General features: G+C 38.1%; 2 protein-coding genes across 5 annotated transcripts in view; one reads left to right on the top strand and one right to left on the bottom strand.

The window, feature by feature from the left end:
- The first annotated feature begins 5,121 nt into the window (after positions 1-5,121).
- The window catches only part of LOC5564210, a 209,711-nt gene continuing 198,949 nt past the window's right edge, over positions 5,122-15,883 (top strand). For both annotated transcript variants that reach the window (XM_021838484.1, XM_021838483.1), the window contains exon 1: positions 5,122-5,824. In XM_021838484.1, the coding sequence (XP_021694176.1) occupies positions 5,554-5,824 (271 nt within the window). In that variant the 5' untranslated portion in view covers positions 5,122-5,553. The remainder of the gene's footprint in view (positions 5,825-15,883) is intronic.
- The window catches only part of LOC5564410, a 132,156-nt gene continuing 131,292 nt past the window's right edge, over positions 15,020-15,883 (bottom strand). For all 3 annotated transcript variants that reach the window (XM_021838488.1, XM_021838487.1, XM_021838486.1), the window contains exon 8: positions 15,020-15,876. In XM_021838488.1, the coding sequence (XP_021694180.1) occupies positions 15,255-15,876 (622 nt within the window). In that variant the 3' untranslated portion in view covers positions 15,020-15,254. The remainder of the gene's footprint in view (positions 15,877-15,883) is intronic.

Below are 15,883 nucleotides of genomic sequence, written 5' to 3'. Positions count from 1 at the left end.
GTAGTTAAAATTTGACATTTCGATAGTAGTTATTTTCCCCTCAAACAGTTAAACTAAACTTCGCGATCGACCCATTTGAGTTTTGATAGTCGAGTATGTTGTAGATGTAGGTTTCGTGGTAAATTTGAAAAACATATTAGTGAAACAAGAATGAAAAATTGTAAACGTGGTCAATAACTTTCCTATTTATTCATGTATCGTATGGGATTGAGTTTTGTTCGGGTAGACACGGATTAGTGTTAGGAGCGAACAGTCATTCACACGAATTTGTCCGAAGGTTCGGCTTCGGTAGTTGCCACCATCGAGTACACGTTCGAGAAAAAGAGCGACTGAAATATTTCACACTAAAGAGGAATTCGATAGAAATTATACCTGTGAATACCTCTCGATTCGGGTAGAGAACGAACGTCGGAAGTGCGTCCGAGAAATGCACGAGCTGAGATTACCCCGCTACGATATGACACGAATCGGGAAATACGAAGAGTAACACGAGACGTTGATCGGAAACGAACTGGTTCGATGCCGCTCAGATAGCACTGGTAGATCATTCTGTTGGCAAATGTTAGGACGGTCACACGTGTTTTGCAAAGTGTGATGTTTAACATTTAAAGGATTCGGTTTCGGCGGAAGGTGAGATTCGGAGAACAATTCTTACCAACTGGTTACGACAGAGTAGTATTTCAGAACAAAATTGACAGATGGATCGTTATTCTCAAATAGACCATTTCCGTCAGATCTAACCCCCAGTTTTTGTATTTTTCTTCGAAAGACAATCATTTTTAATGAATATTAACGCTTTCAGATTTTGTTTATATGCACTCCCGATTTTCTTACAAATTTTTGAAAACATGGATACTCACCACATTTTGAAAAATAATTCGAGATGCGGCACAGTTTGTTCAACCCTATGGGTATCAGCGTGGTGATTTTGCAACAGCTTTTCGATTCCACCCCTGCATTGGGATGCTTGTTTACATTTGCAAACGTCAAATCAGGTGCGCGCTCAAACTGACCGTGATCCCGGTCAGGGCGCCCCAAACAGGAGCGCCACCGAAACTACGCATACAAATGTTTTTAAACCAAGTTGGAACTGGTGCAACCCGTTCTGAATCACAGTTCCAACTACAACCCGATTCAAGTCTTCCTTTAGGAAAATATATTTTCCTCCACAGATTCAAAATTCATAACCACCCCCTAACAACAAATCTCTCATCCACCCAGCAGTCACGGTACCGCTAGTTCTATTAGAGGCTATTTTTTACCATCCATGCCGACAAATAGCCTTAATCTATCTGTTGGCTGCTGATCCGGAAGATTTCCGCCTTAAGGTAGCAACAGCTGCGCAAGGAAATTTTGAGCCGCTGTTGCTGCCTCTAGGCGGGAATCTTCCAGCATATTCAATCCCTTCAATCCTCGTCGGCACAAAGCAGAGGGATCAGGCTTCTGTCGACTACAATCCTTGCGTTACAGAACCGTGTAGTGTTCGCCGGGTGCGGTCATAACCGGCCGAAGCGGTGAAGATGGTTTCCGCAGTGATTACGGAGACTTCAGGAGCCGTGAAGGAATGAGGGAGCGAAACCGCAACGGAGCCCATTATGATGAATGAAAACATAAACAAAAATCATCTGGTCATGCCAGCTGATCGTAAATTCACCACAACGTGATGGCAAAACCATAAGGGAAAAAGGGGTCTGCATTTTTTCGAGGTGAAACAAATTGTAGGGGACCGAGGGGTGCACTAACGTGCCGCAAGTTTTTCATTGTTTTCTTACAGTTAAAGGCTCCAAAACATATCGGTTCCTTAGTAAAGTTTGTTCAGTAAATTGACAGGAAGCATATAAGCCAATAAAATTTTTTCACGGAAATGGTCTATTACTGGGAGTAGAAAATAACTTTTGAGCTGTGAAGTTTAACCATGCTCCAGAGCAGGGTTATTTTTAATCGGAGGGGAAATAACTATCAAACTGTCAAATTGCAACTGAAAGTTAAACGAATCGGTGAAATGATTTACAGCCTTAGGGGTATCCAGTTCCTTACATATACATTTTGTTTTGATTCTGCGCTCCGTTCCACTGCGTTCCATTTCTTCACAGATAACAGATGTTTATGCTAGAACAAATACTTTCTGAAAACCTGTGTAAATATCAGGGGGGATATACGCAACGAGGTTCGCCTACCGTTCATGTTTTGTAGGTGTATTCGTTTGGCTCACAACGCTGCTAGGCATCCCGCTGTTTGAGTGTTGAAATGCATCAGCATTTGCTGTCTGGCATGGCCCGCGTTTCGACCTGTGCTGTTTGGGTCGGCCTGTTTGGGACAGCCCGCCCGAGAGATGATTGTTAGGCGAGCAAATTCAAATATTGCTGTGTGCGTTTGAAATGCAAATATCAAATGCGGGAACACCAAATGCGGTAAGATTTTTCACAAGAAATGCGGTGTCAAAGATAGATTTTTCTTGCTAGGATGGCGGTGATTTTTATAATCGTTGCTAGGTGTCCTTTGATTGTTTTGTGATACCGCATTTGGGGGACGATTAGTCAAGATTTGCATTTAAAATGCAAACAGCAGTATATGGTAGGTGATCCGCAGCGCTCGCGTCGTTTTTGTTCGTGTTTGGCGTTTACACACTAGCGCAACCTGTTGGCCAATCAACCAACTACAGTCGAAGCGCGTTATAACGACATTGCAAGGGACCGTCGCAATAGAGAAAAGTCGTTATAGAGAATAGATATAACATTGAAATATTTTTCACGGGCCCGAAAAATGTCGCTATAGAGAGCTTTTGTCATTATAAAAGTTGTCGTTATAACGAGCTTCGACTGTACAGTGTTTTTAGCATTGGGTGTATATGGTTTTGCGACTATGATTTTGATCGCGATTTGTTCTAAATGTTACGTCTATTTCTCTGTGATTTCATATTCACTACTGACATCGTCATGGGAACTTAGCGATGATAGCGCCACCACGATGTTGCTACAAGTGTTGCCATTCAAAATGACCATTAATTGGCTTACACAGTTTAACAATCGGACTTCAACGTTTGTTATCTGTGATTTCACTTTACTCTGTTCCATGAGCTAAATGACGTTTGAACCATGTTTAATCTGAACGAGGTGCAAATTAGCGGGGTACAGATTAAAAATTGTTCATATTAAATGTGGTCAAACCAACGGGGGTACCCGGTATATTCTGAATCTACGTTAAAAATTTGTGGGATTCGTAGCCGTGTGGTTAGTGTCACCGAGGCATTTAGCCGCATCGTGCTAAGGTGTGTGGGTTCGATTCCCTCTTCAGGCCGAAAACTTTTCGACAGGAATGTTTTCCGACTGTGCCACTGGGCGTTGCATGCTAGTCCGTTATCTAGTGTGGTGCTTCCTTCAAAGGGCAAACAGCCCACTGGAAGCATTAACGTTGTGTCTTTTTTTTAAATTGAACTAGAATCCAAAATTTCACGATTTTCCTGGAACTATTTTTAATACACGTTTGAAATTAGTATGAAAATCACTTGTGAAACAACCCTCGGCTAATTTTACTTCGGGACGAGCTGTCATTATGTAAAATGAAGTGTCATTGAGTCGAAGGATTGAAATCTTTTTTAATCTATTATAATATCAACGTTGTTGTAGGTTATGGCCTTCAGTCTATTATGCTCAAAAACGGATTTTAAGTTTTCATCGGCAGCATAGGCAGCATAAGTCAACATACAGAATTTTGCCCATTCTGGTCTTAACACGGGCGTAGAATCCGAAAAACGATCGGTCGCAGAACTTCGATGAAGTTGCCTGTTTATCACCGTGCAATATCTAAAATCGTGTTAGAAAAATGTAATCTTTTGATCAAGCTACAAAAACAGTGAATTTATTTTTCTTCACTAAACAACCCAATTAATATGCCCACGCCCCTGACATTTTTCTAAGTGTAACACGATTTTATTGCGCTTTAATATCTTAATTTTTATAAAGTAATTCATGAAAAAGGTTTTCAATCGGTCGACTCAATGACATTCTAATAGTGGTTTCTACGCTCGTGTACACACACGGTACATGTAACCAACACTATTTAAAAATTGCTGGTGAAAAATATAAACAAAGATCAGCTGTTCCCAGCAAAATCAAATGGCAGTATTTTCAACCAGCAAATCTGCGCATGTGTTCGTGACACCGCTCGGGGAGAGCTCAATTTAAACACATAATAGGGCCCATTCATAAATTTCATAACGCTGGAGGGGGTGGGTGGGTATCCTAACGATGTTAAGGCCCATACAAAAATTGAATAATATTCATACAAAAAGCGTTACAACGGGGTGGGTGGGTGTCCAAAATGGTCAATTTCAGCGTTAAGGCCTGTTTGCTACTGACAAGAAAAGGAATCGCCTATCTCGATGCGTGGAAAATTTCTCCCAAGAAATGGTCAAGAAAATCACATTTTTCAGATCGCAGTACGCAGTTTAGAAGAAATGTCACTTCAAAGGGGGCTCTCTGTAGGAAATTTCTTGACCCTTTCAATCGAGGAATTTCCTTACTTTTCTTGAGCGAAACAGCATACTTAACTTTATGAAATAAATGAATGAGCCCATAACAGTTCGTCCCGTAGTAAAATTAGTCGACGGGTGATTCAAACGCGATTTCCATACTTAATTCAAAGGTGATTTAAAAATAGTTCAATGATTCTAGGGCACGGAAATTTTTTTAACTTTGGATTCTTCTCAGTTTTTACCATAAAATCACCCCCGTTAATTTGAACGGTACCTCATGCAAACCATCGGGGTTCATTTTTAATTTGAACATCTTTGATTCTGCGTTCCGTTCCACAGCGTTCCATCTCACTTCACTCCGTTCCATGAGCTAAATGACGTTTGAACAATTTTTAATCTGAACGACGTGCAAATTAGCGGGGTACAGATTAAAAAGTGTTCAGATTAAATGTGGTCAAACCAACGGGAGTACCCGGCAGACGTATCCCTAAACAGGCCAATTCGCGTCTACCCTGGCCGCGTCGTAAAACGAACGAGTCGTTTTCATTCTTGTCTCAAGATACAATAGATTTTATTTTTCCGTATCTTTTGAACGGTCCTCTAATCTGTTTGCAGTGGCACTATTTTCAGTCCATCAGTTTGACGTTTCTCCCGTCGTCTGCAGACGAAAACCTTTCATCGTTCCGTGTTCCAAAACTGCGAAATTCTCGCGAGCTCTTCGTGTTACGTGCGAAACTAATTAATGGTTGTAGCATTATTCTTAGCCAATATTTGCCTTCGGTACGACCGTATTTTGGCGGATTCGTTATCCTTCTTCGGTTTGCCGTCTTTTATAGTGCGTGTTCCGAATAAGTGTCCCTCGAAATCGGGTGCATTTCATTGAACGTGTTCAGTGTTTACATTTGTGGAAAGTGCTCTCATTGTGCGAAAAACAACTCGATCCCTTGAAGGAAAAAGTGTCCCATTGACCTCAATCGGGAGGCCCAAACCGCCAAAACAAGTTCTACGATCCGATCAGCACCTGTTATTCAGTGATCGACCATTAGGAGAAAGTGAGCCTGTTGCAGAGCTGAGGAGAGATGATGTCTGCAAGTGGTGAGGGGGCGACACCTTCGCCGCTACCTCCGCTGGTGGGCGGAGGAGGGGGTGGAAGTGGTGCCACTAAAAGTGACACGTCGTCACGAACCGCCCCGGTGAAGAATCCGCTGCTGAGCATGCAGGTGACCGGGCTGACGTTGGACGACTTCGCCCACCATGCGCTGCTGCTTCCGGCGGCCCCTCCGCCACCGCCACCCAAGGAACCGACTCCGCCGCCGCTGCTGGAAATAAGCCGGGAGCTGGAAACAACAGGTAGGTGGATGGTGTTTGGTCATTTGAAAGTTGTAATCGGTTTATTCATTATTTTCGAACTTACCGATAGTCGTATTGAATTTGGGATTACGAAATGGATATTGCTAGGCCCGGTGGTAGTCGAAAATCTTAACGCAATAATTCAGTCAGCAAGAAAGGGAGGGGAGGCTCAGGGAGTGAGTAATTAAGCATCAGTCTAGTGGTTGTTCCAAGTATTTTTCGCATAATGTACAAAACTTATAGGAAATGTTTTTAAAACCTCCAAGAATTGATTCTTAATAAGCTGTTTAAAAAATTACTCCAAATTCTTCATGCCATTTCCTCAGAAAGGTCCCTTGAAGGATTTCACTGAAAGAGCAGTATAAATTTTCAATATTCTTACAATAAAACTCAAAAGATTCAGGGAAATCATTTCTTCATAGGTTGCCCAAAAATCCGCTTTTTTCTGGAATTCTTCTAGGAATTATGTCAGCAATCCCTCCACCAATTCCAGCAGAATTTCGTCTAAGGATTTCTTCAAGAATTGTTTAAAGGAACTCTTCAGGAATTCCTCTGTATATTCCTCCAATAATTCTATAGATTCTCCCAAAACCTTCTCCACAGAACCCACTACATGTTTTTTCAATTTTCTTTCCTAAAACACTTCAGCAATTTCTTAGAGATTCGTTGAGTGATTTCAGGAATTTCTTCAAATATTTTCCCTTCAGAAACCCGTACTACACGTAACGAACTAGGAAACAACCGGTATGTTGATGAATTCAGGAAAAAAATTGTGCTGAACGTGTTGCCTAAGTGGGGCCTTCTTTAACCGAGTGGATAGACTACAAAGCAAAGCCATGTTGAAAGCGTCTGGGTTCGATTTCCGGTCAGTACAAGATCTTTCGTAATGGAAATTTCCTTGACTTCCCTGGGCATAGAGAATCATCGTACCTGCCACACGATATACGAATGCAAAAATGACAACTTTGGCAACGAAAGTCTCAGTTAATAACTGTGGAAGTCAAAAACCATAACGCAAGAATATCTGAAAATGTTTCAAAATATTGTATTCTAGCAGCAAGAAACGAAGCTTTTTGCCTTTGACGAATATCTTGGTGAAATATCTCTTCAGATACCTATTTGCGGCCAGTAAGCCAGTAATAAAGATTTCATGTTGTAGACTCAGTGCAATTTACTTAATGACAGCTCATGTCGTAGTAAAATTTGCCGAAGAAATTTTCAAATTTAACTTCGACTGGGTTTAAAATAATATAGTTCCATGACACGGAAAGTTACGAAACTTTGGGTTCTTGCTCAATTTTTAACGTAGAATCAGAATACAGGTATGTTCCGTTTTTATCAACACGATCGGCAATTTTCAGTTGACAAAAACGGAACCGTGACAAGAACAAATTATTTTCAAAATATTTTACAAATTTAAAATTAAAATTAACGGTTTAACCATACAAACGCAGAGTTTTGAGTTTTAGGACCTGTGAGGATCATTTAGATTGTTCATTTGTATAGATTCGTAATGAAAGTTGATTGCAGACTCCAATCAATCAGTAAGATTCCGCGATAAAACATTAGTGTTTTCGATTTTTATTCAGAATGTCCATAAATGTAACAAATAATGTTAGAACGATAATCACATAAATGTACTATGCACCATAAGACGTCTCATAATAAAATAAAATAGCAACAAAGATGTGGGTCAAGCTGGTCATTGTTTTTTATTAAGAAATATCCAACAAAAAAACAATTTCTTTATTTTTTCTTCATCCTCATCATTATGCATCTTCTTAATCTTTACGGTATTACATCCCAACTGAGAAAAAGCCTTCTTTTCACATCAGTTTTCTTGTATAGTGTTCTTCACTCCTGTAGTTATACACTGAAAGCTTATCTGCAAAAGCCCATTTTTTTTTTTTGCATTTGTAGCCACACCCGATGTTCGGGAGTTACCCGACTACCCGAAACCCCACTCAATGGATTGAACAATATTCGGATCACTCACTCTCATTTTCCCGTTTAATTGTCATCAATAATGACGTCATGGCAGCGATGGTTCCAGAGATTAGCAGAGGAAATAGAGCAAGCAAGAATTGCATAGGCAATATTATTACATGGGTAATCATTCCCGGAATCGGTCGACGTGACCGTTATTTTAATTTGTTCCTTTTAAGTTCATTAATGTCAAAAGTCCTGTAAATATAATGTGTTAGTGAAAATATCATTTTACTGTATATGGACCCCCCCCACGCTCCACAATTAATCAAACCCCATTCGGTGTTGGAACCCTTTTGGCACCGGTTCACTGGCCATCGACAGCCTCGAAGGAAGAAAGGTAGAGGGTTCCGACACCCGATTTGCGATTAAATGGAAGGTTATTTCGAGAGTTTTACAAATTCAGTTGAATATTTACAGGTTTCTGTGCCAAAATGTTATCAGTAAAATGAAAAATCACACCTTGTTTTCGTTTATGAACTTTTTTGTTAATAGTTTTATGAATAAGCGTATGGCATTTTGGTCTCCATGTGGAGAAGGGGTGCGTGCCTGCTTATAGATCAGGATCCCAGCAAATTTGGAATGGGAACGTGCCTGACGTCCATTATCAACATTTTTTCAAATTGTCAACTATTTCAGTCCTTTTACCTCATTCCAGATACAAACTTATTGTATGGAGATTCCAAAATTTTCATTAGAATGCTTAAGTTTTGCTGGACCTCTTCCCCTACCCTTTGAAGCAGGATCTAATTCACTTCATCCCCAAGTCCATCCCTTATAACAAAGAACTGAACATTGACTGAACATCTTTGTCTATGAAGTCGAACATCCTATGATGCCATGTTATACAAAATAGAAAAGTCTCTGCGACTTTCTTAAGTACCGTCAAACGGGGTGACTTGCAACACTTTTCAACTTCAATCAACCAAAACCATGATCTAAACATCATATAAAAATATGAATTCCTTTTAGAACTTTTAATGGCCGGCCTACCTACAGAATGGAATGACAGAAGATTGAATCGAATTATTTTGTCATATCAAAAGTCATCAAAAAGGTGAATTTTTTTAAATGTCCTTATGCGGGGTGACTTGCAACACTCAATGCTAATTTACTTTTTGCCAACAAAATGTTGGTATTTTTTATTTGTCACACTTGTTAAGTATTGTTATTCATGTATTTAAAGCATTGGAAACAGTACAACAGCATTTTGAATAACTTTTTGTAAGAAAATAATTGAGCTACTTTTGTATGGGAAAAAGATGTGTTAAATCATCAAGGTCGAATACCTTAACTGAATAATATTTTTAATGAGTGTTTGTTGCTGATTGATGAATTATTACTCTTTTGATTATAAAGTAGACCTAACACAAAAGTTTTTCACTTTTATAAAACTCTAAATTGCTTGGAAATAAAGTGTTGCAAGTCACCCCGCATAGGTACATTTTTATTAAAAATATTGTTATTAAAAACTTGTTGCTACAATTTCGTAAAATAAAATTCGTCATATTATCAGTTATTAGTTATAGAAACACCAGGTAGAGTATTACTTTTGTATATTAAATCTATCCCATGTTTTTAAGTCACGATTTCGAACCTTCATCAAGCATCAGTTTCAAGTAATTCTAATGAATCATGTTTAATGTATAAAAATATTTATGATAACAGCTTTAATCGTGACTCTTACTTGAATTGTAAGTCAAACGTATTGAAGCACGGATTTGAAACGAATTTTCTTTTGAAATTTGTGTTTTATAGCGAAATTCAGTTGTAAGTTACAATGTGTTGCAAGTCACCCCGCCGTTGCAAGTCACCCCGTTTGACGGTACTTAATCAACAAGTCATAATCTCCAGTTGTCACTAGGACGTGATCAGAGCAACTCTCAACAGAACATACCTGTATATCAAAAACTGGATACCTCTAAACAAACCTATTGTAATAAATTCATCTTAGGATTTCTATCTATTTTATTTTTCTCTACTCTGTTAGGAATTCTATAAGATTTTTCTAGAACTTGTTCACACATTTTCGTAAGAACCCGCCAATTATTTTAATGACTACCATTGCAAATTTGCTCTTGTTTCTTCTGTTTCTTCTGAGTCCTGATTTTCCCTGAATTGTCTATCAACTGAAATCCAAGAAAGCGAATAAGGAGTGAGATTTTCAATACTCTTTTCGACAATCTGTCTCTTTATGAAGTTTCTTACGGACAGATATGTATATTTATAAATTTAATAAATCTTCGAGCTGTTTAGTGGAATACCTATAAGAAATCCGAATGTAGTACTTTACCATTTAATTCCACTAAAGTGTAGTAACTACTATATCATTTACTTCCATTATAGCGAAATTAAATGGTGTTGTATTCTCTAGAGACAATATTCATGTAATTATTCACGAATTTTTAAAGGGTTTTCGAAAAAATCAGGCTTTTCGTTAGATACAGCTTACTTTACGAACTCCAACAATTTGTTTCCCTCATGAGTGCTTTCGGTTGGTTACACATCATCGGTCGACTCTCCACATCTCGATGTTCTACATCTCGATATCTCTCCCTATGTCGATGATGTTTTCGATCCCTTCATTCTGCATACATGTTCACTCTCCATATATCGATATCCTCCTTTTCTCGATGTCTCCTCATCTCGATGTGGTTTTCGTTCCCAATTTTCTCTCCGTTTGTCGATATGCCCATTATCAAAGGTTACTAGACTAGATTTTAGAGGCTCAAAACACTGCGAATAAGAAATGACATCTGTTTGTTTTTAATTTTCCTGGTAACGGAGTGATTTTCAATCTAGTATTCGTTAGAAATTTGTTCTATGTCTGGAACTCTCCCTATTTCGATGGTCCCTTCGATATCGAGATGTGGAAAGCCGACTGTATATGAATCAAATCATTCGTATAGAAGGCATGAAATGGCTACATACGTGAAAAAATTGAGGCTTTTCAGACCTTCTGCGATCAGAAATACGACGTCACGAAAATATGATAAAAAAAGTTTTCACTTAGTCTCAAATACGAGACGTCTGGAATCAGAATCAAAAACCTTACCACTGCACAACCAAGTGATTCATGAAGCCGGTTCGACTATTTGCAATTATTTCCTCAGAAAGGTTTACTGGGAAAAAATATAAATGAATTTATTATTTTTTTTTCTACAGATGACCTAAAAAAATCAGGATTTTTCCTGACTTCCTGGAACTATCTTGGCAATACCTTCACGAATATAAACAGATTTTTCTATGAAATTCTGTAAGGACAATATTCATATAATTATTCATGATTTTTTTAAGGTTTTTCGAAAAAAAAAGCCTTTTCCTTGGAAATATACCATAGAGCTTACTTCACGAATTTCAACAATTTTTTCCCTCAAGAGTGGTTTTGGTTGGTATAACTTTTGTTACACATCATTCTATATGAATCAATTCATTTGTATAGAAAGCATGAAATGGCTATGTACGTACCAAAGTGCAGGCTATATATGCACTTGGCACGACTTTTCCAGACTTTCTGCGATTATAAATACGACGTCATGAAAATATGATGAAAAGTAAAAACAAGTTTTCATTTAGCTTCGAACATGAGACGTCTGGAATTAGAATCATAAATCCAAGCCGGTTCGATTATTTGCAAATATCAATGCATACTTCTTTTACAGCGATACTTGCTTTGTAATTCTTCGATGCCCACCGTCAGAAGACACCAAGCTTGGATGGCAAGTTTTGGCTAAGTTACTGCAATTTTTTTTCTAGCTACCTATTCTGGATTGATATCTGATCTATTCAGTTTACACAACTTGACGCGATTCAAGATTAAACTATTCACGGCTTGTTTTGTTGTCGATAATGAATCGTAGTGGAGAATCATATATAATTTGCTTTGACATTGATTGCCCTTCAAGATGAACCAGCCGTGGCCTAACATCCGTAATGAAGATAATAATAATAATACCAATCAATAAGTTTAATTTTGCATATAGAGCGATTCTAATTATTAACGTACGAATATGTGATTTTTGTGACACATTCTTATACGATACGTGGTTCATTGGGTTGCTCTAAAAAATTTCTTCAGGAATTCCTTAAGATTTGTATAGTATTCCAAAAACTTCACCATAGAGCAATTTTGCATTTTTTCTTCTGAAAACTCTTAAGAAATGTTTCAGAGATTACTCGAGTAATTACATGCATTTCTTCAAATTCCACGAATTCTTTCAATGATACTTCCAGGATTTTCTCTTAAAATTATTTCAAACATTTATCCAAAGATTCGCCAAAAACTTCCCTAGTGATTTTTCTAGTTATTCATCTGGAGAAGCTGTGGTGCAATTCCAGGAGATAATTTTGGAAAATATCAAGGATGTTCCAAGATACTTGTTAAGTTTCTACAAAAAAGGCAGATAAGTTCAACTTCTATGCGAATCAGTGACAAAACATACACACTTAACAGAAAAAAATGTCGATAAATGTTTGGCTCCTGGAGAAATTCCAGAAATTGTCTTGAGAAAACGTTCGGGTAAATAATAAAATTATTTCGAAAGGGAACTTCAGGAGGTTTTTACCTAACATGTATTACTAAATTTTTAATAACATATCTTATAAGAATGTCTTTTAATAATGTCTCTGAAATCTGTGTAATACTATCAAAGATTGAAACAATTTCACATCCGCTCTGGCAGGAATAAACTTCCACCACCACCATAAATATTTGTTTGAATCGATTTGTAAATTTCTAGTGAGCTGCCGAAGAGGTTAAAGAGGAGCTTCTCAGAACAATAAAGAAACTAAGAATCTGTTAGGAAGAGATTTTATAGAAATTGAAAGAGTTCTTCGAGTAGTTCGTGTAGGAAGTTGTGAATTGGTCTAGAAATTCTGGAGTACTTTTTGGCGATTTTTTAAAACAAGTTCAATGTGAAATGCCTTGTTTCTGGTGTTACATTCAAACTGAAGAAAGACTTGGTTTGATGGATTTATAGTTCTAGTGAATATTTGTAGTCTCATAGATGTATTATCAATAAACGGTAGTGGATCTTCTTGACACTTTTGTTTCTGACGAGATCCTCAGCGTATTCCTTTTTAGATCTTCAGCATTTTTTTTTTTCAGAATGTAGACGAATTTGTTTGTCCCTTGTTAAATACTATGCCAGATGCTTGATGGATCCATATTGTAGGGGATTAACCACTGGGATAAGGAAGTAACCACTGATCATCCGGTAGACCACGGTTCACGGTGTGAAAATCTTGATTATCGAACTTTGATGTACAGGGTGTCCGCAAATTATCCGAACAGGAAAATATTGGAAAGATGATCTCGCAATGAAAACAAAGAAAAATCAATGTCCATGTACCTTTTATAATACATCTATATGTTAACACAAAATACAACTTTAAAATATTTCGAAATAATTGCTTGTCACTGAGATAGGCAAATTTATTTTTTTCGGAGACATTTTTCCTGAGGGCCGCTTGTCATACTGGTAATGTGTTATCCCTAAAATATAAAAGAGATGAATCCAAATGTCCTATTATTATTTGAAGTAATCAACAGGTTAGTGGCTTCAAGTTGGACTGGAAATAGAAAACTGTATGGTTCAAATCCAGTGAGTTGTATGGACATTTCTCTTTCGTCATAAAGCTCGGAAAACAGCTCCCTTTAAGACACCTCGATACCTTTGGGTTGGTTTTGCAATTATTTGAAATCGGAAATGTGTCAAACTTACTTCTTAAGAATATAATAAGCCAATGTTTAAAACCATGCAAGAATATTTAATTTATTATGCTTGATTGTATAGAGCCATGTCTTCAAAGTTTGTATGGATAATTTGCGGACACCCTGTATCTCGACTATTTTTTCAATCATTGTCAGCATTTTGACTCAAACTTCGGAACTAGAATCGGCCCCATACATTTGTATGGTACGAAGCATTTGAAAGTTTCTGGTTTTGAATCGCGAATTTGATTTGCTCTTAATAATTTATTAAGAGCAATATGTAAACATACTCAACTCTTTGTTAAAAAAATGCAACGGAAAAGATTACGGTTGTGACTTAATTGTAATTTAGAAAATATTTTCGAGTAAAAAATTTCAATTACTACTAGCTTTGATGTAAATACGATTGAATCAAGGCCTTCGAAGTCCAAATCTTATCTAAGGAATATGTATTTATTTGAATCTGAACCAAGAACCCGTCTAGCTGAATTGTTCAGCTCTTGTAAAACTTTGTAATTAATTATAAAACGAGCTTCGCAAGAAAGGTCGTTACAATATAACACCGAAATCCACGCTTCCATTATGTGCTGTATGCTCTACTCTGAGACAGTTCTAATGAGAAAATCAATGCTTAACAAAAAAAGGTTAGCCCTAAATTATGATTGCAATATTACACTGAACTTCTGAAATGTTGGATGAGTGGAAATGAGTTGGAGCCATGGTAGAAATGACCTGGTTTGCATCCAAAACCATATTTTTTTTTGTGCCGATTGATAGGAAATAACTTGTTTGTGTAGAATGTCACTCAGTACGCTCTTGGAATCCTGGATCTGTCCACCCCAAATTATTCAAGAAGCACTGTTCAACTTTCCTTAAGGCAAGATTTCGCAAAGTAAAAATCTTAGAGTTCATGTATAAATCTGCAACTAGATTCTTCCGAAATCCATCTTGATGATTCAATCCAGTTCATCATGAGATTCTTTCGGTAACCTACTTTCGAATACTCCTTAATTCCGAACATTTGTTCAAGTTGCTCAAGAAATCCTGCTCGAAATTACTCTCAGAATTGTATTCTCTCAGAAGACAGACCAAGGTTCTCTAGGAATCTTGCCCAGTATTCTGTCGGAGTACTACTCAAGGATTTTATTTTGAGATTCTTTTGTTCACCTGATTGGATACCCGGCAGATGGATTACAAAGAAAAACATTTAATTTATTTGTTAACCCTCTTAGTATAATCTTCAATAAACATAATCAAAATAGATTTGAGTATTTCGATCACCCCTCAAATTAACTATTGATTCATTTTCATTTTGATCTTCAATCTTAATTAGTTTTTGTGGAAGTGTGGTTTTATAAGATCACTAAGTTGAAGATGCAAATGAAAAAAGAACTTTGAGGCATAAACGGAGAGAGCAGAAAAGATTCAAGTTTAAACTATATACCGATATTTCTGATGTCTCTACTGGGCGTTCTTTCGACACAAAACATTCTACATCTGTACATCATAATTTATTGTAAAACATAGAAAAAGTGTTATTTACATCCTACATTTGGTATTCTCGGCTTCCTTACCATCTATTATTAACAAATACTGATTAGTTTTGCACTTGACTTAGACCGGCACCTTTGTCGCCTAAAACTAGCTCTTATAGAACACATAACCTAGCTTAAATCGTTTGAAATGGCATCGTTCATGAGGTCATATTTGCTCTGCTAGAAACGTTACATCCTACGTCCGTCTATCCCTCAGCTCCCCTCGGTAAATCGGCAGCTCCTTGGAACGACGCTTCCTGATGCAGTACCGACAGAGCAGCACCAGCAGGATGATCAACGCGATCAACAGCAAAACACCGAGTACTACGGCAGCGATGCCCGCTTCGTTCAGCCAGATATCCCTGACGTCCAGGTTGATGGTTCGCACATTCCGGGTGACGTCATACGCCGAAATGGTGACCATCGGTTGACAGCAGGATGCCGTGTAAGTTCCCTTCACCTCGTCTTTCGTTCCTGCAGTGAACGGCGTGCGATAGATCAACCCCGGAGGATTGGACGAGATCTTCAGCAGTCCTGTCTCGTAATCCCTCGCCGTTACGTCCACGGTCCAAAATGCTCCCGCACAGCGCCCTGGATCGTTGCGACCCTCACATCGACTGGTGTACGTGTACCACACCGAAGGAATGTAGGCGTCAGGGATTCCGGCCGCTTCCGTAACCGTTACCCAAGCCGCATGTGATATACGATCGGGTCCTTCAGTGCTGAAGGTGATCTTATCCCGCGTTCCTATCTCCACGTTCAAACCGATGATCAACGCTACGGCGACGTTCACCGTTTGAAGCGGTCCGATCGTGGCCCTAAAAT

Source organism: Aedes aegypti, chromosome 1, assembly GCF_002204515.2.
Source record: "Aedes aegypti strain LVP_AGWG chromosome 1, AaegL5.0 Primary Assembly, whole genome shotgun sequence".
Lineage (NCBI taxonomy): Eukaryota > Metazoa > Arthropoda > Insecta > Diptera > Culicidae > Aedes > Aedes aegypti.
Note: the sequence above shows the minus strand (reverse complement) of the source record. Positions and strands in the feature narration are given on the sequence as shown.